The 26,124-nt window shown below is 36.4% G+C and overlaps 1 protein-coding gene across 3 annotated transcripts; it reads right to left on the bottom strand.

Moving 5' to 3' along the window:
• Positions 1 to 8,185: 8,185 nt before the first annotated feature.
• LOC107801781 (non-specific phospholipase C6) lies at positions 8,186 to 24,851 on the bottom strand. 3 transcript variants are annotated; one of them, XM_075255785.1, is made up of 4 exons: positions 24,175 to 24,825; positions 23,034 to 23,796; positions 22,031 to 22,207; positions 8,186 to 8,881 (listed from the first exon to the last, which is right to left on the bottom strand). In XM_075255785.1, the coding sequence occupies exons 1-4, from the start codon at positions 24,496 to 24,498 to the stop codon at positions 8,583 to 8,585; spliced, it is 1,563 nt and encodes a 520-aa protein (XP_075111886.1). In that variant the 5' UTR covers positions 24,499 to 24,825; the 3' UTR covers positions 8,186 to 8,582. The 3 variants fall into 3 exon arrangements, with proteins under 3 accessions (XP_075111886.1, XP_075111887.1, XP_075111888.1); XM_075255786.1 differs by lacking the exon at positions 8,186 to 8,881 and adding an exon at positions 9,028 to 9,370 and having other exon boundaries at positions 24,175 to 24,851; XM_075255787.1 differs by lacking the exon at positions 8,186 to 8,881 and adding an exon at positions 9,028 to 9,325 and having other exon boundaries at positions 24,175 to 24,846.
• Between the last annotated feature and the right edge of the window lie 1,273 nt (positions 24,852 to 26,124).

Below are 26,124 nucleotides of genomic sequence, written 5' to 3'. Positions count from 1 at the left end.
GCTCTATAGACTACTACATCTTTACAAGATCAAAATTACTTTATTTTTGTTTTGCTAACAATAATTTCTTTTTAGCTTATGATATCAAATCTAGTGCTATATATATTATTGTAGATAATAAGTTATAGAAAAGTTATAAAGGCGGTTTACTTTATCTTTGAAGTAAAAACATTCTTATGAAAGTTTCTATAAGATGGTAACAACAGCAAAATTGCTATTGGACCGGTGCATCCACAAAAATTGGGGGCATTTGTATCTATACCCGTTTTTTATGTCACGTTTTAATTTGTGTCCGCTTTGTAAAAAAAATTGCAAGCGTACCCGCTTTTTCACATAACTTCAGCATACGGGACTGAAGTAGCAAAGGCAATCACGCAAAACTTCAGCATTCTAGTAGCCGGGCCTGAAGTTCATCTCTAAAGCTGAAGTTTTTGTTTGTAACTGGCGAATTTTTGTTTTTGTAACTGGCGAACTTCAGCTCTAGAGCTGAAGTTTTTATTTTGTAACTGTCGAACTTCAGATCTAGAACTGAAGTTATTTGGAAGCTAGCTTTAGAATAGGATCTACTCAAATAAGCTAGGGATCCATCCATCAAACAACTTGCTAGTTTGTTAAAATTTTTGGGGTAAAATCTCAGCACCGGGCTCAAGAATTTTTATGTGCTAACATACTCAATTTAGCTTTACAAGAAACAACTTTCACCTTAATAATATTTATCAAAACAACCCAAAAAATAGAAGTAAATAAATGCAAATTAATCATCCCTGATTGCGAGAACAAATAATGAGCTCCGTAATACGATTAAAATGCAAAAACATCGTCACTTAACAATGGTATCTTCATAGTTTCCACTCACAAAAGGAACTATGGGAAATAATTTCTTTTTTAATCATATAAAGGTACAAAAGAAAGTTTTAACTTCTATGCACCAACAGTGTAAAAGAAATTTTACCTAAAAAATAATTTGCACCAACAACAGCAGAAAGAAGAAGAAAACGAAAGAGGAGAAGGAGGGGGAGAAAGGGGGATGAAGTTATTTAAAAAGTGGGTACAAGTTAAAAAAATTTAAAAAAATAGGTATAAGTTAAATGGGGGCGACCAAATAGGGCGCCCCGTGCAATTTTTACCAAAAATTGTAGCTAGTCTTTCTTTTAGAATTCGCCAAATACAGATACAGTTCATTCAACTTGGCCCCATTTTTTATTTTGACACTCTATTTCAATCTTGTTCCATTTTAGCCCTCCAATTCTATTTTTTATGTATCACTTTAACACAAAAGTTGAAACCAGTGCATAAAATATAGCGCGTGTATATACACAAATCTGATGTGTAATAAATATCCAATTAAATATTGCCACCTGATTTTCATCCATGTCAAACGGGTCAATACTAAAATACCCTAACCAAACAATAGTGATAGCCGCTAAACAATTTGTGGATGCACCGATCCAATAGCTATAAGAAATTAATGGCCGCTAAACAATAGTGATTTCTGGCTCTATAACCCCTCAAAATTTTAATAGCCCATATTTTTTTTGACTCGAAATGCCCTTTCGGCCCAAACATATTACATCTACTATCCTGAAATGTCTATTTTGTATATTTTTTGTAAAGTGACAGTCTATTTTGTATATATTTTGTATAGTGATAGTCTATTGTATATAAATTGTACATTGACAATCTATTTTGTATATAGTATTTCGTATATTTTTTATATAGTGACAGTTTTTTTTGTATATATTTGTATAGTGATATCTATTTTGTTTTTTTTTTTTGTATAGTGACAGTCTATTTAGTATATAAATTATATAGTGATAGTCTATTTTACATATTTTTTGTATAGTGACAGTCTATCTATATATTATTTTTGTATATTGATAATCTTTTTTGTATATTGAATGACAATACGTTTGTAAAACCAGTCATTACATAATTGATGTGATGTGTCTTACTGTAATTTTTAATTATTTATTATCTGTTAGTGTATCTAGGAATTGTAACAAATGGAGTATGCTCCCCAGATCCTATGTTTGAGCTTACGTAGTATTATAAAAATAAAAAATTTAATTTCTAAAAAAACAAAGAAAAGGAGTATACTCCACAATTCTTAAAAGGAAAGGCACAAAACAGAAAATTGATTTTTTTTTTGGCAACTAAAAATTTTTCGTTATCAATGAAATAATGTACAGTAAAACGGCCAGCCATGTATTGCGAATTTTTTTCTCTCTGTGTAACCATATATTGACAAAAAATAAAATTTATTAAGTGCATATAATATCAATCTTACTATATGAACTATCAAATTGAGAAAGTAAAGATTGATATTTATGATGGGTTATGATAATTGTTTGGATGGTGGAGCTGGGTGTAGCAAAGAGGCCGAATAAAAAAAAGGGCATTTGTATCTATACCCGCTTTTTGTGTCACATTTTAACTTGTGCCCGCTTTGCAAAAAAAATTGCAAGCGTACCCACTTTTTCGCATAACTGCAGCACACGAGGCTGAAGTAGCAAAGGCAATCACGCAAAACTTCAGCATTCTAGTAGCCGGGCCTGAAGCTCAGCTCTAGAGCTGAAGTTTTTGTGTTGTAACTGGGAAACTTCAGCTCTAGAACTGAAGTTTTTGTGTTGTAACTAGGAAACTTCAGCTCTAGAGCTGAAGTTTTTATGTTGTAACTGGGAAACTTCAGCTCTAGAGTTGAAGTTATTTCGTTCTCTTTTCTTTCTAGTGCTTGTGTGTTCCAATCCTTTTCTTTCTTCTTCAGCTTCTGCTTGTTTGTCTTTCGTTTTGTTATTTTAAACTCCATCCAAAAAAAAATGCAGGCTAAAAGCGGACGTAGTAAAATCTTTGAGTGCAAAACATGCAAAAAAAAACAATTTGATTCGTTTCAAGCACTGGGTGTACACAGAGCAAGTCATAAAAATACAGTTATTAAACTCATGTTGATGACTACTTTTCCTAACGAGTTACCTACTGTTAAACCTAAGAAACATGAATGTTCGTTTTGTGGTGAAGAGTTTGTTGTCGGCCAAGCTTTAGGTGGACATATGAGAAAACATCGCGACGAGTTGAATAAATTAAATCAATAGTAGCAATACCAGTATTAGAAGGAGGGGGAGAAAGGGGAAGGAGGAGGAGAAAGGAGCTGAAGTTATTTAAAAAGTGGGTACAAGTTAAAAGTTTTTTTAAAAATAGGTATAGATTAAATGGGGGCGACTAAATAAGGCGCCCCGTACAATTTTTACAAAAAATAAGGTGGGTTAGCGAATGTTTCGTTGTAGCCAATATAAATTTTTTTTGGCTATAACTTGCAATCAAATATAATGGGTTAGCGGTTGTCTTAAGTTTGTGCCGACCAGCCAATTATGTCAGAACCTCGTGGTAGTTCTTTCCTTTAGCTCGTATCACTAAAAAAATGGCTTATTTAATGATAAATAACTTCACTCGAATTATCATGAAATTAGATCAAATCGCCAAAATAACATCTAGAACTACAGATTTAGCACCAAAACACATGAAATTCCTAAGAAGACTTTGAAATTCCTTCCTAAGGCTGTATTGTGGTCCGGGCCAAACGGGCCTAAACAGGCTGGGCCAAACGGGTCTGGGCTTTAGGCGGGCCGGGCTGAGGCGGTCCCGGGCCAAACGGTCCCAATGTGTGGAACCGGCCCACGGTGGTCCTAAGCCCACATGGTCCCGGGCTAAATGGGTCGGGCCTGTGGGCCTAACGGGCTTTTTTAGTTTTGGGTATAGTTTATATGTATTAGATATATATTTATATATATATATATAGTTTATATGTATTAGATATATAATATATACTATATCAAATTTAAACACAAAATAAATTACAAAGAAATATTCAAGGGAATGTCTTATATATTTTACTATTACGACATTAACAAAGAATGACAATATCTTTCTTAGTCTTCCTCCCCCCCAATGGAATGAGCACAACAAGGTACTAATACCACCATTAAAAGGAAAAAAAACTAAGGAAGATGTGCCAAAATACAAGTTACATGTTAGTCTATGTATTATCTCTAACAAATCTCATAAATCCTTCAAGGTCCGGAGGAATTTCCGTTGCTGGTGGTAGAAAAGAAGTTTGTTCATCACCGCTTCCGGGCGAAGCAGCATCCTGCGCAAGTTCCGCTAGCATTTCTTCATAAGCTTCATCTATCTTCGGTTGTGATTCTGCAAGTCCAAAATTTCTTCTTTCCGAACGGATCCAATCTATGAAGAGTACTGATTTTTCCAAGCTCTCCTTCATAGACGCTCTATGATCACCGATTTGAAGTCTCGCTTGACTGAATGCGCTCTCTGATGCCACTGTTAAAGCTTGAACACTTAAAATATCTCGAGCCATCCTTGAAAGAACCGGATAGTGTTTTTGTTTGTCCTTCCACCATTCCAAAACATCGAAGGAGCCGTCAGAATTCTCTGATTCAAGTCCGTGCGACAAATAAACTTGAAGCTCATTTAGTTGTGAACTATCACCAAAATTATCACATTGAGAACCCCTGAACTCCGTCCAAGAACTAAGGGCTTTTAGGGCCGCAGTTCTTTTAGATGCTTGCGAACTAGACGAAGTAGGAGTTGGAACATTTGGTCTAGCCTGATCTAAGTCAAGTTGATAAGCATTATAAATTGTTTGAGCATTTATTTTAATTGAGGCTTTTGCATCTCCAAGTGTAGCAAATTCCTCAGCTGAAAGTGATAAAGCGTTATAAAGTTTTGAATACCAGAAGTGAGGACCTCCTAATTTCATTGTAGGATTTAACAATGCAACAACAACAAAAATAGGGGGATAGGGAAAAAATATTTTTTAAACTTAGCTTTCATAAAATTAATAGCTTCTTGATAAATTACTCCACCCTCTGAAAATTGAGTAAATAAATCTACAAGTGCTGCAATATAAACTAAACAGTTAGAAATAGTAGGATAATATTGGCCAGATAATTCATTTGTAGCAATATGAAATTGTTCTAAAGAGTCTACAAGCATTTTAACATTACTCCAATCTTGATTTGTAAGGTGCTTATCATCATCATCATCACCTACACGAGCATTATACGTTGCGCTTATTGGGTTACTATATTCATATGCAACAACTAAACTTTCATACATGTAATTCCATCTAGTTGGACAAGGTTTAGGAACCTTTCTTTCTCTAAGGCCAAATTCATCACATTTTTAAAATAGTTTCTAAGTTTACTTCTACGGTTTGAATAAAATATCCAATTAAGAGCCATTTTAACCTTTTCAATTTCTACATTTCAAACTTTCATACCAGCACCGACGATTAAATGGTAAATATGACAAATACATCTAACATGAAAAATATTACTAAATGCAGGATTTAGTGTGGTTGTAAGCAAGTCTATAGCGTTAGTGTTACTAGAAGCATTATCTGTTGAAACCAACATAATTTTATCTCTAATGCAAAAATATCTACAAATATCTGCAACCGTGTTAGCAATAAACTTACATATGTGGCGTGAATTAATTATTCTATAAGCAATAATGCACTTTTGCATTATCCACTCCTCATCTATCCAATGACTTGTAACAATTAGATAATCACAATCATTACCACTTCTACCAATATCAGTAGTAATAGCAATGCGACAATCTATATGAGTAAATAAATAGCGCAAATATTGTTCATATTCATGTTTATATTTATAAATATCGCTCTTTACGGTTGCGCGAGGTCATCCTTTATAAGTAGGATTAAAAACTCTTCTAATATAATGCACAAAATGAGGGTTAGAAGGAAAACTATAGGGTAAACACATAACAGTAACCATTTTGTCAATTCTTCACGATCTTTATTTGGATCATAATATAAAATGCCACCGGTAACAGTGTTAATTCCCGGTTGAACTAGATTTGAACTTGTACTAGGGTTAACCGTACTATCTACACTTGTTCCCCTCTTGCGCAACTTTCATTTGTAAAAATATAGCTTTATCTCTAGGGTGTTTCAATATGTGTCTAATTCAAACTACCCGTACCGCTACGGTCTCTAGTAAATTTATGAACTAGTTGAGACCCACAAGTTTTACACTTAGCCTTATTTTGTTCTCTTAGTTGAGTAAAAAAGTGTCAAACAAGAGATGTTTCAGGCCGTTTAGCAGGTTGTCTATTAAAGGTAGAGGTTACTACAAGAGGGTCAGGCGGGACATCATTTGAGTTATTAACAAGACTAGTAGGTGTATCATCTAAATCCGGTTGCGTTTCATCTAAATCATCATTTTCCTCATTATTTTCAAAGATAGTTTCATTAGGATAAAGAACATTCATAACTTCTTCATTTAATTGTTGACCTGGTGCAACATCATGGCAAAATTGACTATCAGAAAATTGAAAACAAGGGTTATCACTATCAAGAATAACAGGTGGAGGAGGACGGATAACAGGTCTGGGTCAGGGAGCCGGGGGAAGAGTAGTAGCTTGGTTACTAGATTCACCAATTTTAGATTTTCCTTTACCGTTACCACCAAAAAAAATTCAAAGAAAATGCCAAAATAATTATAATTATACTAAATAAAACTAACAAAACTATAATATTAAAACTTAAGAGTTGGAACAAGTTTACCGAATTGACGAACAACTTCTTGAAAATTGAATATCGTTGAAGACTTGAATACTTCAATTCACCAACTTCACAATTTTTCACGAAATTGCAATAATATAGTAAGCAATTATAGAAGAAAATTAGAGAGAGATTGATAAATTTGTGAGTAAAAATGAAAGAATGGGGGGTATTTATAGTTGGGAATTGGGAAAAAGTATAATTAAAAAAAGTTTGGGGGCCAAATGACTATTTTTTAAAGTGCCAAACGGTTGAATTTTGATGGCCAACGGGCAACGGCTAGATTTTAAAAATCTGACCGTTGGTCATTTTTAAAAAAAAACAATTTTTTTTAAAAAAATAGCCGTTGGGGCCCATTTGGCCCGTTGGGCCCGGTTGAACCGGCCCAGGCCCGCCTGCTGGTCCCGGGCTCACGAACTATTTGGGTTGGACCGGCCCGCTACGGGCTTATGCACCACTAGAGACCGGGCTCGCTTGAACCGGCCCGTTTGGCCCGTTTGGCCTGCCGGTCCCGGATCGGGCCCGGACCACAATACAGCCTTACCTATATCACATGAATGTGTAGTCTTTCGCGCCAAAATGAGGCCAACTTGGAAATATAAAACTTTTACTCGTAGCTAATAAAAAGAAGAAGAAAAAAATAACATTGTATCGCCGTTTTCAAAATAATAGCTCAAAAAGTATATATTTTTTATATAATTTTGTGTCTGTATATATAAAATTTCTTGTGCAAGGTAAAAGTGAAAAAACCCCAATAAAGAACAAGCGTTCGATACAACATTATTTGCCTTTTTCTTCTGCTCAACTTATTGATGTTACCCCTCTGGAAAACTGCAATTTTTGTATACTTCGGACCAACTCATTATTCTTGTGTTCCATAAGATGACTAAGGACATAAAATCGATTCAAAATTCAACTTCGTTAAAGAAAAAAACCTTAAATCATGACATTGTCAAATTGAATTATCATCCTCAAAATATCGGTTTCAAACTAGTTATATACTATATTATAAGCATGGAGATCAAAAGTTGAATGTGAAAGACTAAAATAACGCTATACTATTATTGGACTTTTACGCCCTTAAAAGTTATTTCAATAATACCTTCAAATTTAATAACAAAAGTTAGTTTTGTAACATTAAATTTGACTTGGGATTATCAAAGAATTTAGTAAGGTCCATGTATCTAAATTCTTCACTTTACAAGGTCTCTTTAACTTTATAATAATTTTTTTGAGCTAACATTTACAATTCTTAAAAAATCAAATAATTTTTTTGAGCTAACATTTTTTATTCTCCTTTTATTTTTCTTAGGTTAAATATTTAGATTGTTATTAGAAACGATTTCTAAGATCAATCTTTTTCTTATTAATATAATCATAATTCTAAGTGTTTTACCATTCATATACAAGACTATATAATTTTTTACTAATTATATGGGACAGACGCGCATCGCGCATGCCCAAGCACTAGTATGTAATAAACTCGATACATAAGATTAAAAGTGTAAATAGATTAGACTTACAGAAAAGTATATAATTCCAAAGCATGTGATTATAAAAACAAAAAATATAATAAGACTTATGTTTTCAATGCATTCTTTCAATATTTCATTCTCCCGTGACTCTTTTTTTTCACAACTTGTACATTCACATGTCTAAACTTACAAACGTTTCCCAAAAATCATAGTTCTTGTAAAAAGCCAAACCATTTGGGGAAGCTCCAGAAGGAATTAAGCAGATCCTCTGAACCTAAACTATTTTATCTACCTTATATCACATTGCTGACAAAAAAAATGACATTGCTAGAGGGCTACTAAAACTTAATCTCTACTGCAATTTCTTCTTTCTGGGGATTTAAGCGACGAATCTAGGAATAACACGAACTAGATGGACGTCAAAATCCACAAATAATATAACTAAACTTCTAAATACTCTTTTCTTCGATTTCAACCAATTATTGTCCAAACGCCTTTGCTTGTTACTAGTGATGAACTGAGGATCTAGTGGTGAGAGAGGATCTCATGTCTACAATTGTAGACTCATCTGCTCCTAACTTAGTAGCTTCTTTGCTTGCACTAATAAATCTTGAAACTGCACCTGTTACGTAATTATGAGCTTCTTTCACGTTCATTTTCTTCCCCATTTCATGAGGAAAACTGCTCAAGAAATGGTCTCCATTCAACACGGCTGCTAACTGTACTATTTCACTCTGAAACTCGGACAACCCTCGAGTTTCATCCGCTTGTGTCTTCCTCAATGGAGCTACATCAGGTAGAACTTCTGCAAATTTTTACACTATCAGGTCGCATATACAAAACAATTACTAAGTAGTTGTAAAGAAGTACTTAGTTAAAATATGACAGATCACAATTAAGCTACAAAATGTTAAAATACACTGAGTAACGGTCCTTCATGCTGCCATTGTAAAGAAGTTAAAATCATATCAGTATACTTTAATTTTGTTGTTTCTTTAAGTTACAAATCTCACTATTTACGATGATTACCTATAGACTATAGTTATCTTTTAAATGACTTAATAGTATAAAAGCTCTTTTACACTATTACAATATAAAAATCTAAAGAAGGGGAATCTTGGAGCAACGATCAAGCTGTCTCTGTGTAACATATAGGTCACGGGTTCGAGCAGTGATATCACCCGCTGATGCTTGCATCAGGATAGGCTGTCTACATGACACCTCCTTAGGGTGCGGCCCTTTCCGAACCCTGCGTGAACACAAGATACTTTTTGTACATCGGGCTGCCTTTTTACTGTATAAAATCTAAATTCTTGTTAAGAATTGTAGCTCAAAAATAACAATATAGAACAAGAAAAAACAAGTTAAGAGATATAGAGAGAAAGAAAGAAGGAAAAGATTTTCTTCTTCAATTGTGTGTATTTTTCTATTTATTACAAGGCCTTTATATAGGCATAAAAAGTGAAGAAAATATGTCATGGAATATGTCATTGAACATACAAAATATGTCATTGAATATGTCATTAAGCATTTGAGATGAAGATCATGGAAGAAGAGTAGACATCCACCAAAATATGATATTTATCATAATACTCCCCCTTGGATGTCCATAGATAATGTGTCTCGTTAAAACCTTACTAAGAAAAAAAAAACATAAAAAAAATCCTAGTGAAGGAAAAAGAGTACACATGTTTAGAAATACGCCTTTTGGTTGCCTCATTAAAAACCTTGCAAAGAAAACCTAGTGGGACAAAACCTTGTAAGGGAAAAAGAGTACAACGCGTATTAGCTCCCCCTAATGAGAGCATCAACTCACATCCTTGAGCCTTCGCATCCCAATCTTGTACACCAGTTTCTTGAAGGTTGATGTCGGTAGAGATTTGGTGAACAAATCAGCCATATTATCACTTGAACGAATCTGTTGCACATTGATATCACCATTCTTTTGAAGATCATGTGTAAAAAATAACTTTGGTGAGATGTGCTTTGTCCTATCTCCTTTTATGAATCCTCCCTTCAATTGGGCTATGCATGCTGCATTGTCTTCCTACAAAATTGTGGGTAGTTTGTCACACTTCAAACCACATTTGTCTTGGATAAGATGTATTATAGACCTCAACCAAATACATTCTCGACTTGCTTCATGAATAGCAATTATCTCAGCATGATTAGAAGAAGTAGCCACGATTGATTGCTTAGTCGATCGCCAAGATGTGGCAGTGCCGCCACATGTAAACACATAACATGTTTGAGATCGAGCCTTATGCGGGTCAGATAAATACCCAGCATCGGCATAACCAACAAGATCGGGATTGCAATCATTGCCATAAAATAAGCCCATATCGGTAGTCCCTTTTAGATATCACAATATGTGTTTGATCCCATTCCAGTGTCTCCTTGTAGGAGCAGAGCTATATCTTGCTAAGACATTAACCGAAAAAGTTATGTCAGGCTTTGTAGTGTTAGCAAGATATATTAGTGCACCAATTGCACTAAGATATGGTACTTCAAGACCAAGAAGCTCTTCATTCTTTTCTTGAGGTCGGAACGGATCCTTATTCACATCAAGTGATCGAACAACCATCGGAGTACTTAATGGATGTGCTCCATCCATGTAAAACCGTTTCAATACCTTTTCTATGTAGGCAGATTGATGAACAAAAATTCCGTTTGCCAAATGTTCAATTTGCAAACCGAGACATAATTTTGTCTTTCTGAGATCTTTCATCTCGAATTCCTTCTTTAAACATTCTACGGCTTTGGGAAGCTCTTTAGAAGTGCCAATGATATTCAAGTCATCAACATATACAACTATGATGACAAATTCAGATCCAGACCTCTTAATAAAGACACAAAGGCAAATAAGGTCATTTTTGTACCCTTGGTTTAGCAAATACTCGCTAAGGCGATTGTACCACATCCTCCCTGATTGCTTCAATCCGTATAAGGATTTCTGAAGTTTTATTGAACAAGTTTCTCTTGAATTTTTATGTGCTTCAGAAACTTTAAATCCTTCAGGGATTTTCATAAAAATCTCATTGTCTAGTGAGCCATATAAGTAGGTTGTGACAACGTCCATCAACCTCATATCAAGTTTTTCATGGACTGCCAAATTTATTAAATACCTGAAGGTAATTGCATCTACCACAGGAGAATATGTCTCCATATAATCAATGACATGCCTTTGCGAAAACCCTTGTGCCACAAGTCATGCTTTATGCCTTATGATTTCACCTTTTTCATTTTGTTTTCGCACAAAAACCCATTTGTACCCCACTGGCTTGACACCTTCAGGTGTTTGGACTATTGGTCCAAAAACTTCATGTTTAAATCCTTCAGGGATTTTCATAAAAATCTCATTGTCTAGTGAGCCATATAAGTAGGTTGTGACAACGTCCATCAACCTCATATCAAGTTTTTCATGGACTGCCAAATTTATTAAATACCTGAAGGTAATTGCATCTACCACAGGAGAATATGTCTCCATATAATCAATGTCATGCCTTTGCGAAAACCCTTGTGCCACAAGTCGTGCTTTATGCCTTATGATTTCACCTTTTTCATTTTGTTTTCGCACAAAAACCCATTTGTACCCCACTGGCTTGACACCTTCAAGTGTTTGGACTATTGGTCCAAAAACTTCATGTTTTTTGAGTGAAGCCAATTCCACTTGAATTGCATCTTTCCATTTTGGCCAGTCATTTCTCCGTCTACATTCATCGATAGATTTTGGCTCAAGATCCCCATCTTGTTGCATTACTTCAACTGCAACATTATATGCAAAATTGTTGTCAACAATAACGTTATTTCGGTTCCACCTTTTTCCCATAGAGATATAACTTATTGAGATCTCTTCATTTTCATCATTTCCAGGTACTAGAACCTCCTGTGAGGTCTTGTCAATTATTATGTCTTTATGCTCCTCTTGAGCAATTGCCTCTATGTTATGATCAACTTGATCATTCGCTCATTTCCTCTTTCGGGGGTTCTTATCCTTGGAACCGATTGGTCTACCACGTTTAAGGCGTGGCCTAGACTCTTTTTCATTATCATACTATCCAGCTGAGACATCAATTCGAATTGGAGCATTTACAGCTGGAATATGCGATTTAGTAACCCGTGGAAGGTTAGTAAATGCATCTGGCAATTGATTTGCAACATTTTACATATAAATGATCTTTTGAACTTCTCGTTCACATTGATTTGTACGAGGATCCAAATGAGATAAAGATAATATGTTCCAATTTATCCCTTTTTTCACCTGTTTATTTTCTCCCCCTAATGTTGGAAAAACTGATTCATCAAAATGACAATCAACAAATCTGGCTGTAAACAAATCTCCTGTCATAGGCTCCAGATATTTAATAATAGAAGGAGATCCCAACTTTCTTTGGGGGCCCATCTTTGTGCGTTGTGGTGGAGCAATTGGAACATATACCGCACATCCAAAAATTCTTAGATGGGAAATATTTGGCTCCTGACCAAAAACCAACTGTAATGAGGAGACTTCATGATAACTGGTTGGCCTTATGCGCACAAGTGCTGCTACATGCAAAATAGCATGTCCCCACACTGAAAGGGGAAATTTTGTCCTCATTAGTAATGGTCTAGATATTAATTGGAGGCATTTAATCAATGATTCTGCTAGACCATTTTGAGTATGAACATGAGCAACCGGATGCTCAACTTTTATTCCAGTGGCCATACAATAATCAGTAAAGACTTGAGATGTAAATTCACCAGCATTATCAAGACGAATTGTCTTAATTGCATAATCTGGAAATTGTGCTGTTAATCTTATTATTTGGGCCAACAATCTCACAAATGTCATGTTACGAGTTGGCAATAAGCACACATGTGACCATCTTGTAGATGCGTCTATCAAGACTATAAAATACTTGAATGGTCCACATGGAGGGTGTATAGGCCCACATATATCACCCTGTATACGTTCCAGAAATGCAGGGGATTCAATCCCAACTTTAGCTGTTAATGGTTTAATAACCAATTTTCCTTGAGAGCAAGCAACATAGGAGAATTCCTTAAATTGAAGAATCTTCTTGTTCTTCAATGTGTGTCCATTTGAATTCTCTATTATTCTACGCATGTTAGAACTAGGATGACCCAACCGGTCATGCCAAATGATAAAATCACTAGAAGTAGTAAACTTTTTGTTTACTATGGCATGTGGTTCAATCACACCAATGTTTGTGTGGTACAACCCAGAAGAAAATGCGGGTAATTTTTCATGCACATATATTTTACCCGTTTTTATTGTAGTAATATAAAGGTATTCAACCTTTCCTTCGTTTGATGTCTCAACATGGTAGCCATTTTGGCGAATAGCTTTGAAACTCAAGAAGTTTCTTTGAGACTTACTACAATACAATGCATTATCAAGTTAATATCGTTCCTTCAGGTAATAATAAGGCCGCTCTTTCGGAGCCCTCAATCAACTTTGTACTACCGGATATTGTATTAACATAGGCCTTTTTCATAACCAAATAAGAGAAAAATTTCTTTTCTCTTAACATTGTATGAGTTGTAGCACTATCCAAAACACATAAATCTTCATTACTCATCTTGGATCCAATTGAAGACTGGGGAATTTTAATTTCTTCATAAAAAAAAGAATAAAAGTACATCATGAGAAATACGGAAAACAAACATCTCCAACATAAGACAACATAAGTACTACTTAAAAATAAAAACAACTTTAGATGAGATAAAAACACTAAAAATAACAACGTAATTGCAAAACCCAATAAAATGATCAAACTTTAGTTTTGATCTCCAAAGAAATCTTCAACTTCCAAATGAGTAAGATCATCGAGGCCTTGAAAATCATCATCTTTCAAAGCAAGATCTACCGCGGCATCGTCATCATTTTTGTTTGAAGGCCCTGCCTCAAAATCATTTTTAAAGGTCAAGTGTGACTCCACTGGGGCATTAGCAGAAGATGCTCCAACATTATTTGCCTTTTTTTTTATGGAGTTTTGATAAAGCCTGACAAAATGCTCAGGTGCACGACATTCAATTTTCCAATGACCTTTCATGCCACAGCGGTGGCAGTTACCACTTTTGCCTCTTGAAGGATAGTTTTGAGAACCCATATTGTTCTCTCGTTTTCCATGACCACCACGATGACGACTATCATATCGTCTCTTACCATTGTCATACCCACATTCATTCATATGGCCATGATTATTATTCTGTCTTTTTTCAGACTTATCACGTCTAACTGTCATATTTGCTTCAGGAAGCGGAGCTGACCCTGTGGGACGAGCTTCATGATTTTTCAGTAAAAGGGTGTTATGTTGCTCAGCCACCAGAAGGCATGAGATCAATTCAGAATACTTTTTAAAACCCCTTTCACGGTATTGCTGTTGTAATACCATATTTGAGGCATGGAAAGTTGTAAGAGTTTTTTCCAGCAAATCCTCATCATTCATAACTTCCCCACATAATTTCAATTGGGAAGTTATTTGAAATACAATAGAGTTATACTCACTTACGATTTTAAAATCTTGCAATCGTAAGTGCATCCACTCATATCGAGCCCTTGGCAATACCGTAGCCTTAAGGTGATCATACCTTTCCTTCATGCCAGTCCACAATTCAAGTGGATCTTTCACTGTTAAATATTCAACCTTCATCCAAATGATGACGAAGAAAAATCATGGCCTTCGCCTTGTCCTGGCTTGATGCCTCATTACCCCGAGTAATGGTGTTACCAAGGTCTTTAGCGGCTAAGTGAATCTCAGCATCGAGAACCCATGATAGGTAATTCTTTCTAAAAATGGTGCCACAAACTCAAGCTTTGACATAGTAAAAACTATCAAAGAAAATAAATGAATTAGAAATGATAGTGAAAATAAATAAATGGATATAAACATTACGAATGTTTAAATTGTGTTGCCATATAAAACATATAGTGATAATGATAACATTAATCTATTTATTAGTACTTATGCAGATTTGAGAATGAAAGGTTACGTATTATATCAAACAACAATTTCTATAAATGAAGGCAAAATATACATAATAATATAGGTTTAAGGTGATGGATTTTAACGCCAATAACTAGCAATTTATCATGTTTGCCACAGTGTCGTGTGATTCATATTGATTCGTAATGATCACTTGTCATGATAACAATTTGACTTAATTCATACAATACAATACCATTAGAATGGCAAGAAGAGAAGAAGAAATGTAGAAGATAACTTGTTATACCTTTTGGATGAAGAATTGCACTTAACTTTTGACAAGGCTAGAGTCGTGCTGATAACGTGTTAAGAATTGTAGCTCAAATATAACAATATAGAACATGGAAAAACAAGTTAAGAGATATAGAGAGAAAGAGAGAAGGAAATACCCGAATTGTATTGATAATGCATTGTATTTTCAAAGTTATTACCCTTAATGGATATTGTATTAAGTACTCAAAATGCATTAAGGGTAATGTCGTTTTGAATACAACTCTTTTGAATACAATGCATTATCAATGAGAGGGACCTTACTATAGAGGGCAACGACTGTGACATGGTTCTCTTCTAATTGAAACAAGTATCCAATGAAGAGGGCGGCCGAGATCTCTAGATTCCCACTAAGTTCTCTTGGAACACTTAGGACATGCAACACAACATATCTTGATGGTTGTTGCCTCATACATAGTCCCTCTATCGGATGTTCCTTCACAATACTTTGTCAGCATACGCCGCCTACACGACTGACATTCGTCCTGGCGCACTGTAGTACGCAGAACTCATGGATGACATGACCCTCAAAATGTGGGGTGTGACATCCTCCCACACTCAATCTGTCATCGTCCCCGATGACACATCAATGCCTACGACAACCCCGAGTCTTCCCCCTCAGGGATGTGCACTGGCTTCCTTAATCCTTGTGGGTCGGACTTCCTCAAAGTCCAGCTCAAAATTTTGGCGGGTAATATTGTATTTTCAGAGTATTGTATTAAGTACAATACAATGCATTAACTTTGTGTGGGTCGCCACAAAGTTAGACACCAGAGGGTGCAAGTGCGGAGGCACTTTCCAAGCGAACACCGATAGGAGGTGCAGTGCAGAAGGCACACTTGGAAGATACTTGGGAGGAGAAGTGCATGGGGTACGACTCCATTTTGAGCTATAATTCTTAACACGTTATCAGCACGACTCTAGCCTTGTCGAAAGTTAAGTGCAATTCTTCATCCGAAAGAAATTAAAATTCCCCAGTCTTCAATTGGATCCAAGATGAGTAATGAAGATTTATGTCTTTGGATAGTGCTACAACTCACACAATATCAAGTACTCCGATGGTTGTTCAATCACTTGATGTGAATAAGGTTCCGTTCCGACCTCAAGAAAAGAATGAAGAGCTTCTTGGTCTTGAAGTACCATATCTTAGTGCAATTGGTGCACTAATATATGGTACTTCAAGACCAAGAAGCTCTTTGTTTTCCAGCTGTCACTTCCTTAGCAAGTACCCAATGTTCCCGGTAGTACCTCTGTACTCGCCCTATAGACAAGAACCCTCTTGGTTCTGCTAGCACGGCTTCCCGGTTCGGTGTGCCTCGCACATGGCCCCATCTCAATGGTCCCCGATCACTTGGCGTACCCCTTTCTAGAACAATACCTTCTAACTTGGAATCCCGCTCAATTCTGGAGCTTCGCTATTTCCTTCGATTTCGTCTCCTCACCTTAGCAATTCAGCACAATGCCTCTCCATCAAATGGCTCAGCTCTTTTTCACAACCTTGGTGGCTGACTCCACCCCATTGTGACACTCATGTACTCCCGCTAAGAAGCCCGACATAGGTCCTTCTTTGCGGTTGTCAAGGGACTCTCCTGCCATTCATCGCAACCCTTGAGATGGCTAGGTACCTCTAAATGCCCTTAGGCATTCCATAAGTCTATCCCGCAGGAAAGACACTCAACTGATGCGCTTCTAGCATCCTTGGCAGGATCTCTTCATGATCATGCCCTTTGTTTATAGTCCATGGCTCACACTCATTGCAATATGGCTGCCCGACCTGGCAAACAAGGCCTTTTCTTGACCACCCTACTCATCGGCATATCATCACATTCAACTGGAGCACAGACTTACGAAAGAAACTGGGGTTGTCCATTTCCTTCGTCAAAACGGCCAACAGCTCCAGCTTTCTGCTTAACATGAACAAAACGCCTCAACCTGACGAGCTCCCAAATGCTACTGAACCTTCATGGTTCAAACGGTATTCAACCTGTGCAAGGAACACTCTCAGTCCGTTCGACATTCCTTACCATGCCTTGCTTAGCAAAGCTGCTAACCAACTGTTGGCAGAGTTTCGGACAACCTATATAGTATCCCTCTAAAAACAGCACCTACTGCATGAAAGACATCCCTTACGATATCTCAATCAAACTAGGATGCCCCAAAATTACCTCTCAAGACACAGACGATGGCGGAAACAACGACTGTGACATGGTCTGATTCTGTAGGTTGAAGTTCATGGCTGACAATGCACATTCTAGACATAACTCACGCAACTCATCCCCTCTTTTTAGACCAGTTGTATCAGGTTCTCAATCTCTGGTGGCATATGAACATCAATCTCTACTTTGATATGATCTCCACACTGACATCCAAAATGCACTCGCCATCTCAACTTCTGCTTAGATATCATTTGTCATGGCAGAATATGGCCTAACATCGCTCTGATACCACGTGTCACGAGCTCAACTTTTCACCGACGCTAGCGGCACCAAAATGCCCGTGCGGCGCCTATAGTCACCCCGCACTACAGGCCAACCCTTCCTTATCCCAGGTTTTCTAGCACGATCCTGTGCCTGTGGGTGGAGCTTTCTCAAATGGCCCACTCCAACTGTGCCGCCCGTATGATGTCTAGGCTCATAGCTTAGACTAGCTGTGGCGCTTCTCGTCTGCTGGATCATCATCCATGCGCACACCCGGGGTTGGCTAGGGACACGTACATCCTTCGCCTAGCACTGAGCATCGCTCTCGCATGAACAACCTAATCCTCAAGCTTGACACTCGCCTCGTGCATCCGCACTCAGCTTGTGCTTCGCCCGAGTAGGGCAACCTTTAGTCCTTGGCCTTTGTCATTTGCGTCTTTCATAGCATGCCTATCCTTGTCTTATGGCATGGCCAAACATAGCCCTCGCGACATACTTCCATCCCACATAGTGTAGTGTCGCCCCACATCTGCACGTCTAGGCCAATGGACCCTTGCTCGCCTAGCTGAACCCAAGCTAAGCTCACAAGTCGACACATGAGGCCCCTAAGAAAGGTGCTTCAAGTATCCAATCGGCACGGTGGTCTTCATCCATCATTTCGATAGCCCGTAGGGCATAATCATCCCTCATGTCAAGCCTTCAGTGCCCGTTTGGTGCCCAACGCTGGCCCTAAGGCGTCGCGTCGTCCATAGAGTTCCCAAACTCGTATGGATACCTTAGACACTCCTTTGAGATGTCCAGGCAGGCCCTTGAGGTTCTCCCCCAAGGTAGCTCACTTGGTGCGGCTTGATGGCAGCGCGCACGGGGGAGGCAGGCTGAGCTTCAACACCTATACCCCCCTTATATATGCTTAAAATTAAAAAGCCCAAGATTCAGTAATCGTCTAGTTCTTGTCAGAGAATCAGAATCAGCACGACTCTAGCCTTGTCGAAAGTTAAGTGCAATTCTTCATTTGAAAGGTATAACAGGTTATCTTCTACATTTCTTCTTCTCTTCTTGCCATTCTAGTGGTATTGTATTGTATGAATTAAGTCAAATTGTTATCATGACAAGTGATCATTACGAATCAATATGAATCACACTACACTGTGGCAAACATGATAAATTGCTAGTTATTGGCGTTAAAATCCATCACCTTAAACCTATATTATTATGTATATTTTGTCTTCATTTATAGAAATTGTTGTTTGATATAATACGTAACCTTTCATTCTCAAATCTGCATACGTACTAATAAATAGATTAATGTTATCATTATCACTATATGTTTTATATGACAACACAATTTAAACATTCGTAATGTTTATATCCATTTATTTATTTTCACTATCATCTTAATCATTTCTAATTCATTTATTTTCTTTGATAGTTTTTACTATGTCAAATTTGTCAAAGCTTGAGTTTGTGGCACTTGACATTTCTGGAAAGAATTACCTATCATGAGTTCTCGATGCTGAGATTCACTTAGCCGCTAAAGGCTTTGGTAACACCATTACTCAAGGTAATGAGGCATCAAGCCAGGATAAGGTGAAGGCCATAATTTTCCTTCGTCATCATTTGGATGAAGGTTTGAAGGTTGAATATTTAACAGTGAAAGATCCACTTGAATTGTGGACTGGCCTGAAGGAAAGGTATGATCACCTTAAGGCTACGGTATTTCCAAGGGCTCGATATGAGTGGATGCACTTAAGATTGCAAGATTTTAACACCGTAAGTGAGTATAACTTTGCTGTATTTCGAATAACTTCCCAACTGAAATTATGTGGGGAAGTTATGAATGATGAGGATTTGCTGGAAAAAACTCTTACAATTTTCCATGTTTCAAATATGGTATTATAACAGCAATACCATGAAAGGGGTTTTAAAAAGTATTCTGAATTGATCTCGTGCCTTCTAGTGGCTGAGCAACATAACACCCTTTTACTGAAAAATCATGAAGCTCGTCCCACAGGGTCAGCTCCGCTTCCTGAAGCAAATATGGCAGTTAGACGTGATAAGTCTGGAAAAAGACAGAATAATAATCATGGTCATATGAATGTACGTGGGTATGGCAATGGTAAGAGACGATATGATAGTCGTCATCGTGGTGGTCATGGAAAACGAGAGTACAATATGGGTTCTCAAAACAATCCTTCAAGAGGCAAAAATGATAATTGCCACCGTTGTGGAATGAAAGGTCATTGGAAAATTGAATGTCGTGCACCTGAGCATTTTGTCAGGCTTTATCAAAACTCTATCAAAATAAAGACAAATAATGTTGGAGCATCTTCTGATAATGCCCCAGTGGAGTCACACTTGACCTTTAAAAATGATTTTGATGCAGGGCCTTCAAACAAAAATGATGACAATGCCGAGGCAAATCTTGCTTTGAAAGATGATGATTTTCAAGGTCTCGATGATCTTACTCATTTGGAAGTTGAAGATTTCTTTGGAGATCAAAACTAAAGTTTGATCATTTTATTGAGGAATGCAATTATGTTGTTATTTTCAGTGTTTTTATCTCATCTAAAGTTGTTTTTATTTTTAAGTAGTACTTAAGTTGTCTTATGTTGTTGGAGATGTTTGTTTTCCGTATTTCTCATGATGTACTTTTATTCTTTTTTTTTATGAAGAAATTAAAATTCCCCAGTCTTCAATTGGATCCAAGATGAGTAATGAAGATTTATGTCTTTTGAATAGTGTTACAACTCACACAATATTAAGAGAAAAGAAATTTTTCTCTTATTTGGTTATGAAAAAGGCCTATGTCAATCAACTTTGTACTACCGGATATTGTATTAACATAGGCCTTTTGTCATAACTAAATAAGAGAAAATTTTCTTTTTTCTTAATATTGTGTGAGTTGTAGCACTATCCAAAAGACATAAATCTTCATTACTCATCTTGGATCCAATTGAAGACTGGGAAATTTTAATTTCTTCATAAAAAAAGAAGAATAAAAGTACATCATGAGAAATACGAAAAACAAACATCAACAATTTTGTATGAAGACAATGCATCATGCATAACCCAATTGAAGGGAGGATTCATAAAAGGAGATAGGACAAAAACATATTTCACCAAAGTTATTTTTTATACATGATCTTCAAAAGAATGGTGATATCAATGTGCAACAGATTCGTTCAAGTGATAATATGGCTGATTTGTTCACCAAATCTCTACCGACATCAACCTTCAAGAAACTGGTGTACAAGATTGGGATCAGTGGCGGACCCAGGATTTTGTGTAAGCGGGTTCAGTCGAAGAAGTCCATAACTAACATAAGCGGTATAAGCCGTATAAGTGGGTTCAAAAATAATTTTTATACAAAATTTATCTTGCTTTAGCCATAATTTATACATATATACAGTATTATTTTTTAACGAAGCGGGTTCAATTGAACCCACTTCTCACCACTTGGGTCCGCCCCTGATTGGGATGCGAAGGCTCAAGGATGTGAGTTGATGCTCTCATTAGGGGAGCTAATACGCGTTGTACTCTTTTTCCCTTACAAGGTTTTGTCCCACTGGGTTTTTAATGAGGCAACCAAAAGACGTATTTCTAAACATGTGTACTCTTTTTCCTTCACTAGGATTTTTTTTATGGTTTTTTTTTCTTAGTAAGGTTTTAACGAGACACATTATCTTTGGACATCCAAGGGAGGGTATTATGATAAATATCATATTTTGGTGGATGTCTACTCTTCTTCCATGATCTTCATCTCAAATGCTTAATGACATATTCAATGACATATTTTGTATGTTCAATGACATATTCCATTAAGCATTTGAGATGAAGATCATGGAAGAAGAGTAGACATCCACCAAAATATGATATTTATCATAATACTCCCCCTTGAATGTCCATAGATAATGTGTCTTGTTAAAACCTTACTAAGACCTCTTAATAGGTGTGGATCTGAATTTGTGGCAACCACATTGACATCGGGCTGCCTTTTTATTGTATAAAATCTAAATTCTGAATTTGTAGTACTTTCTTAACGAAAACAATGGTTACATAAACTGAAGTGGAATGGAGGCGATTTGTTAAAATTAAAATAGCCAGCGATGAAGCATTAAAAAATTGAACAAACCCTCGTGACAAGATCGATATCATTTATGAATATTCTAAGTTTATCTAAAGACTTCCGACTAGTATATTAATATAAATATATTCTCATCAATTAATTAAGAATATTTTTGTGGCAATATTATAGTCAATAAAATAGTTATATCTTACCAGGGCAATCAGACCTTGGAGATGACAATTGACCTACAACCTGCTCAAAAGTGCCAGCCCAAGCATCTCTATGAGTTAAAAAGCTGGATGTGAGATTGAATATCTTCTTTATTGTTGCAGGAATTGATGAGTGCTCGAACTCTGAATTTGGTTTTGGTCCCTTCGGTTTGCTTATCACTGTAATACAGAACCAAAAAAGGGCTATTATATTATTTAATAAAAAATTCACAAACTTAGAGCTATTTATACAGAAAAATAAAAACAAGATTTAATGAATCCCGTGACTATCTTCGATAAGAGTACAGTACAGATAGATCTGCACATCTTGACGTATTAAAAGATATTTTAGCTTATCCATCTGAAAGTAGCACGTACAAATTTGGATCTATATTTTCTCTCTATGACAAGCTACTAAAAGAAGGTGCATCAACTACCAAAAATCAGTGGTGGAATGAGAATTTAAATTCTATGGGCTCTAAATTTTAGGATAGCGATATTAGATGTTAGTAACTAGGTTCAAAATGGGGGGCATAACTATCAAAATAGGACCATCTAGTTGTTCCCCCGAATTGACCAATGCAGCTACCTATGCTTTGAGTCTTAGGGTGCTAATTGAAATATATACCTATTATTTAAGATATGCACATATAATTTTTCCGAATTTACCACGGGCCGGTGACCCCTCTACCGTAAGGGTAGGTCCGTCTCTGTTCAAAATCGTGTAATCAAGGCGGTCAAAATGCTACCCAAATCTAAACATATGAATTTAAATTTGAAGATCGAAAATTATGCAAATTTGAAAGAACTTAAGCTAATAATTTAAGTTGGGTCATGATCAAAATGCAACCCAAACCTTAGCAGACAAGTTGAGTCATGATCCATTTATTGATTTGATATGTTTTGACCGTCGAAATTTGACGCCACCCGCCCACTTGCCACGTCTAATGGCAAAGTAATCAAGTTCCTACAACCAGTAACTAGTGAAAGAAAGTTTTAAGCTTACCAGTTCCTTTCTTGATCCAAGGGGAGACCATAATGGTTGGTACACGAACGCCAAGCCTATCAAACTTAAAGAAATTAGGTGCAGGTCCAGTATTTCCATCTGGGTTTGGAACATCACCATAAGGAGTTCGGACATGATCATAGAATCCCCCATGTTCATCATATGTAATAATAAAAAGTGTCTCATTCCACTGTGGACTACTTTTTAATGTCTCATAAACCTCCTTTACTAATTTCTGCCCATTAGCAACATCATGTGATGGATGATCATCATTTGCTGGATAACCAGTAATATCAAAATACCTTGGCTCAATTACTGTCAAATTCGGTAAATTCCCATTTTTGGCATCTTTCTTGAACTTCAAATCATATGAATGGTACTTAAACATATACTTCAACATCCTCAGATTTCTGAAGAACAAAGTTGCTGGTAATGTCTGGTGATATATACCAAAATCAATTCCATTTTCGTGAAGTGAATCGAATATGGTTTTTTGTGGATATCCTGTAGCAAGCTGCTTCTTTACATGGCTAGTGGAACCATGAGAAGTGGCAGAGTAGAGAAATAACCTGTTTGGTTGAGTTGGACCAGGAATTGAACAGAACCATCTATCAAATACTGCAAATTCACGAACTAATGTCGCGTAAATTGGGACGTTTTCGGGCTTAAATCCTCTCATGACTGTTCTTGATAGGTTTGGAGACATACTGAGTGCTTGTTCAACAAAGCCAGACATTGAAGGAATGGACCCTGAACCAAATACCTGTTGAGACATCAGCTCAAATTTTTAGACGAGACAGTCACATAATTTAATATGGTATCAGAACAGACAAGAGGATCTTGAACCAAAAAGAAAAAAAGTATTTTTACGTATTGGGCTCATAAAAACGAGTTGATTGTCATATGTGAAGGGGCGTGTTTTGAGACATAAAGTTAAAGCTTTTAGATGAGAGGTCATACAATTCAATATAGTATCAGAAAGAGACTCTGGATTCAAATCCCATTGTGAACCAAAAAGCAAGAAACTAAAAATAAAATATGTTCGAGTGCTTGGCCTATTGAGCACAATCAGCGCCCATGTTAGGGACCGTGAGACATAAGCTTAAACTTTTAGACAGATGATTACAGGCGTCAACAATACCTGTTGCTCCACGGCTTCAAAGGAGTGACCAGGGTCTGGATCCACATACTGAGCATCATCAGTGAAGCATATTGTTTCAGTAAGTTGGGCTTTAGTTGACATTGGATTGCACTCTTTGCCACTGACACCATTAATATGCGGATTCACTGATTTCTTCATCCATCCAAGCAAGTGATCAAAAGATCTGTTTTCCAACACCAACACAACAACTGTTTTAATGGGTTGTTTTTGTTGTCCGTAAGTGTTCTGAGAAACCCATGAAAGAGTGAGAAAGAGCAAGAAAACAGTGGCAAATGGTGGAGCTTTGCTTCTCAAGTGGTCCATTCTTGAATCTTGATTGGTACTATACTTTCTTTAAAAGATTTGGGGTTGCAAAAATGAATATAATAGAGCAAAAGCAAATGAACAGTACTGTATTAAAGAGCCCCCTTTATTTTCTTTTACTTTTTTAATGATTGATTTAATGTCAGTAAGGTAAAATGGGATGCTGCTAAATAAGCTGAGAGGTTTGTGGTTAGGATGAGCCAAAAAGAGGAAGGATCTGGTAGTAGAGTAGAGGTGTAAGGAGACAGATGAATGAATGAAATTAAATGTATTGATGCTATGAAAGCTTTAAATGGAGATTGTCCTGATCTGATGTGGGTCTTAGTGGGGTGAATGTTAAGTGGTTAATAAGATAGCAGTAAGTTGTAAAGTGGGAAAAGGGAGGAGTAAAAAAAATCTGGGAGAAGTGGCTTTGGAATTCAAATTGTGAAATAGGAAAAAAGTTTATTCACACCCCCTTGTATATATTTATAACAACTCAATAAATGCATAACATTTGTCTTCATATACTATATCGTCACTTAAATCATATTCCCTCCATTTCATATTAGATGAGGTAGTTTGACTTGATACGGAGTTTAAAAATAAAGAAGATTTTTGAAATTTGTGGTCTTAAAAGCTTAAAAGGTAAAAGGTTTGTGGGGTCATGACATTTGTGTGGCTATAAAAGCTTCTCATTAAGAGTAAATGAGTAAAATGAAAGAGTTTAAAGTTGAATTATTTTTAAATTTAGAAATGTATCATTTGTTTTGGAACAGACTAAAAAGGAAAATACCTCATCTAATATGAAACGGGGGGAGTACTAGTTAATTTAATATATATTTATTTCTAATTTACCACCTAGATATGATTAGTTAATATGATTCGGTTAAATACCAAGTGGAAGTAAATTTTTATCGTGAAATACCACGTGAAGTGAGCATATGTTTCACCACCAAAACTTGTAGTTTAATGGTACTGGCGGGAGTCATTCGCATAATAATTGCTTCGATTATCACTGTCCCCCTTTTCCTCCCTTCTCCTTCTCCCTCCACAATAGTAAAAAGTTGCCATATGTTTCAGAAAATATGAAGTTTCCTTTTGGTACTGTTGCTTAACTAGTTTGCTACCACAGCCAACATGGAGGCTTGATGCTTGTCAATTGGAACATATTCTGGGAATGGAACCTTCCTCCCTGCTAATTTTCTTAACGTAACTCATAAAGTACCAATCATGAGTAGAGGACATTCCATTTCTATTGAGATATCAATGTATTACCATTGAATTGAAGTGGCTTAAGCTATCTACTAATTGGGTCTTCTATACTCCCTACTAGCGAAGACATATTAAATCTTTTATTTCCTTTAACAACTTGTTTGGATGGTTGTTACTTATTGTATTGTATCATATTGTTACTTTAGTATAAGGTTTGTTTTAATCGTTACTTAAATTTTATTGTATCGTACCATTAAATCCGTCATTACGTAAATGACGAAAAGTATTCACCGTATTGAACGGCCGATTTGGTGTCGTTTTTTCTCATCTTGCCCTTCCTTATTATTAAATAATTCTATTTTATTATTTATCCTACCTTTTAATATAATAGTTTTACTCCGTACCTTACTTTTTCTTTGTAATATTACAAGT

Source organism: Nicotiana tabacum, chromosome 6, assembly GCF_000715075.1.
Source record: "Nicotiana tabacum cultivar K326 chromosome 6, ASM71507v2, whole genome shotgun sequence".
NCBI lineage: Eukaryota > Viridiplantae > Streptophyta > Magnoliopsida > Solanales > Solanaceae > Nicotiana > Nicotiana tabacum.
Note: the sequence above shows the minus strand (reverse complement) of the source record. Positions and strands in the feature narration are given on the sequence as shown.

What these genes read in the sequence shown, in the direction of transcription:
- LOC107801781 (XM_075255785.1), bottom strand. Translation starts at nt 24,498, where the DNA reads ATGGACCACTTGAGAAGCAAAGCTCCACCATTTGCCACTGTTTTCTTG. An exon ending in TTGAAGCCGTGGAGCAACAG is followed by an intron (nt 23,797 to 24,174) that starts GTATTGTTGACG and finishes ATGTCTCAACAG; the next exon opens with GTATTTGGTTCAGGGTCCAT. An exon ending in TCCAAGGTCTGATTGCCCTG is followed by an intron (nt 8,882 to 22,030) that starts GTAAGATATAAC and finishes AAAAATTTGCAG; the next exon opens with AAGTTCTACCTGATGTAGCT.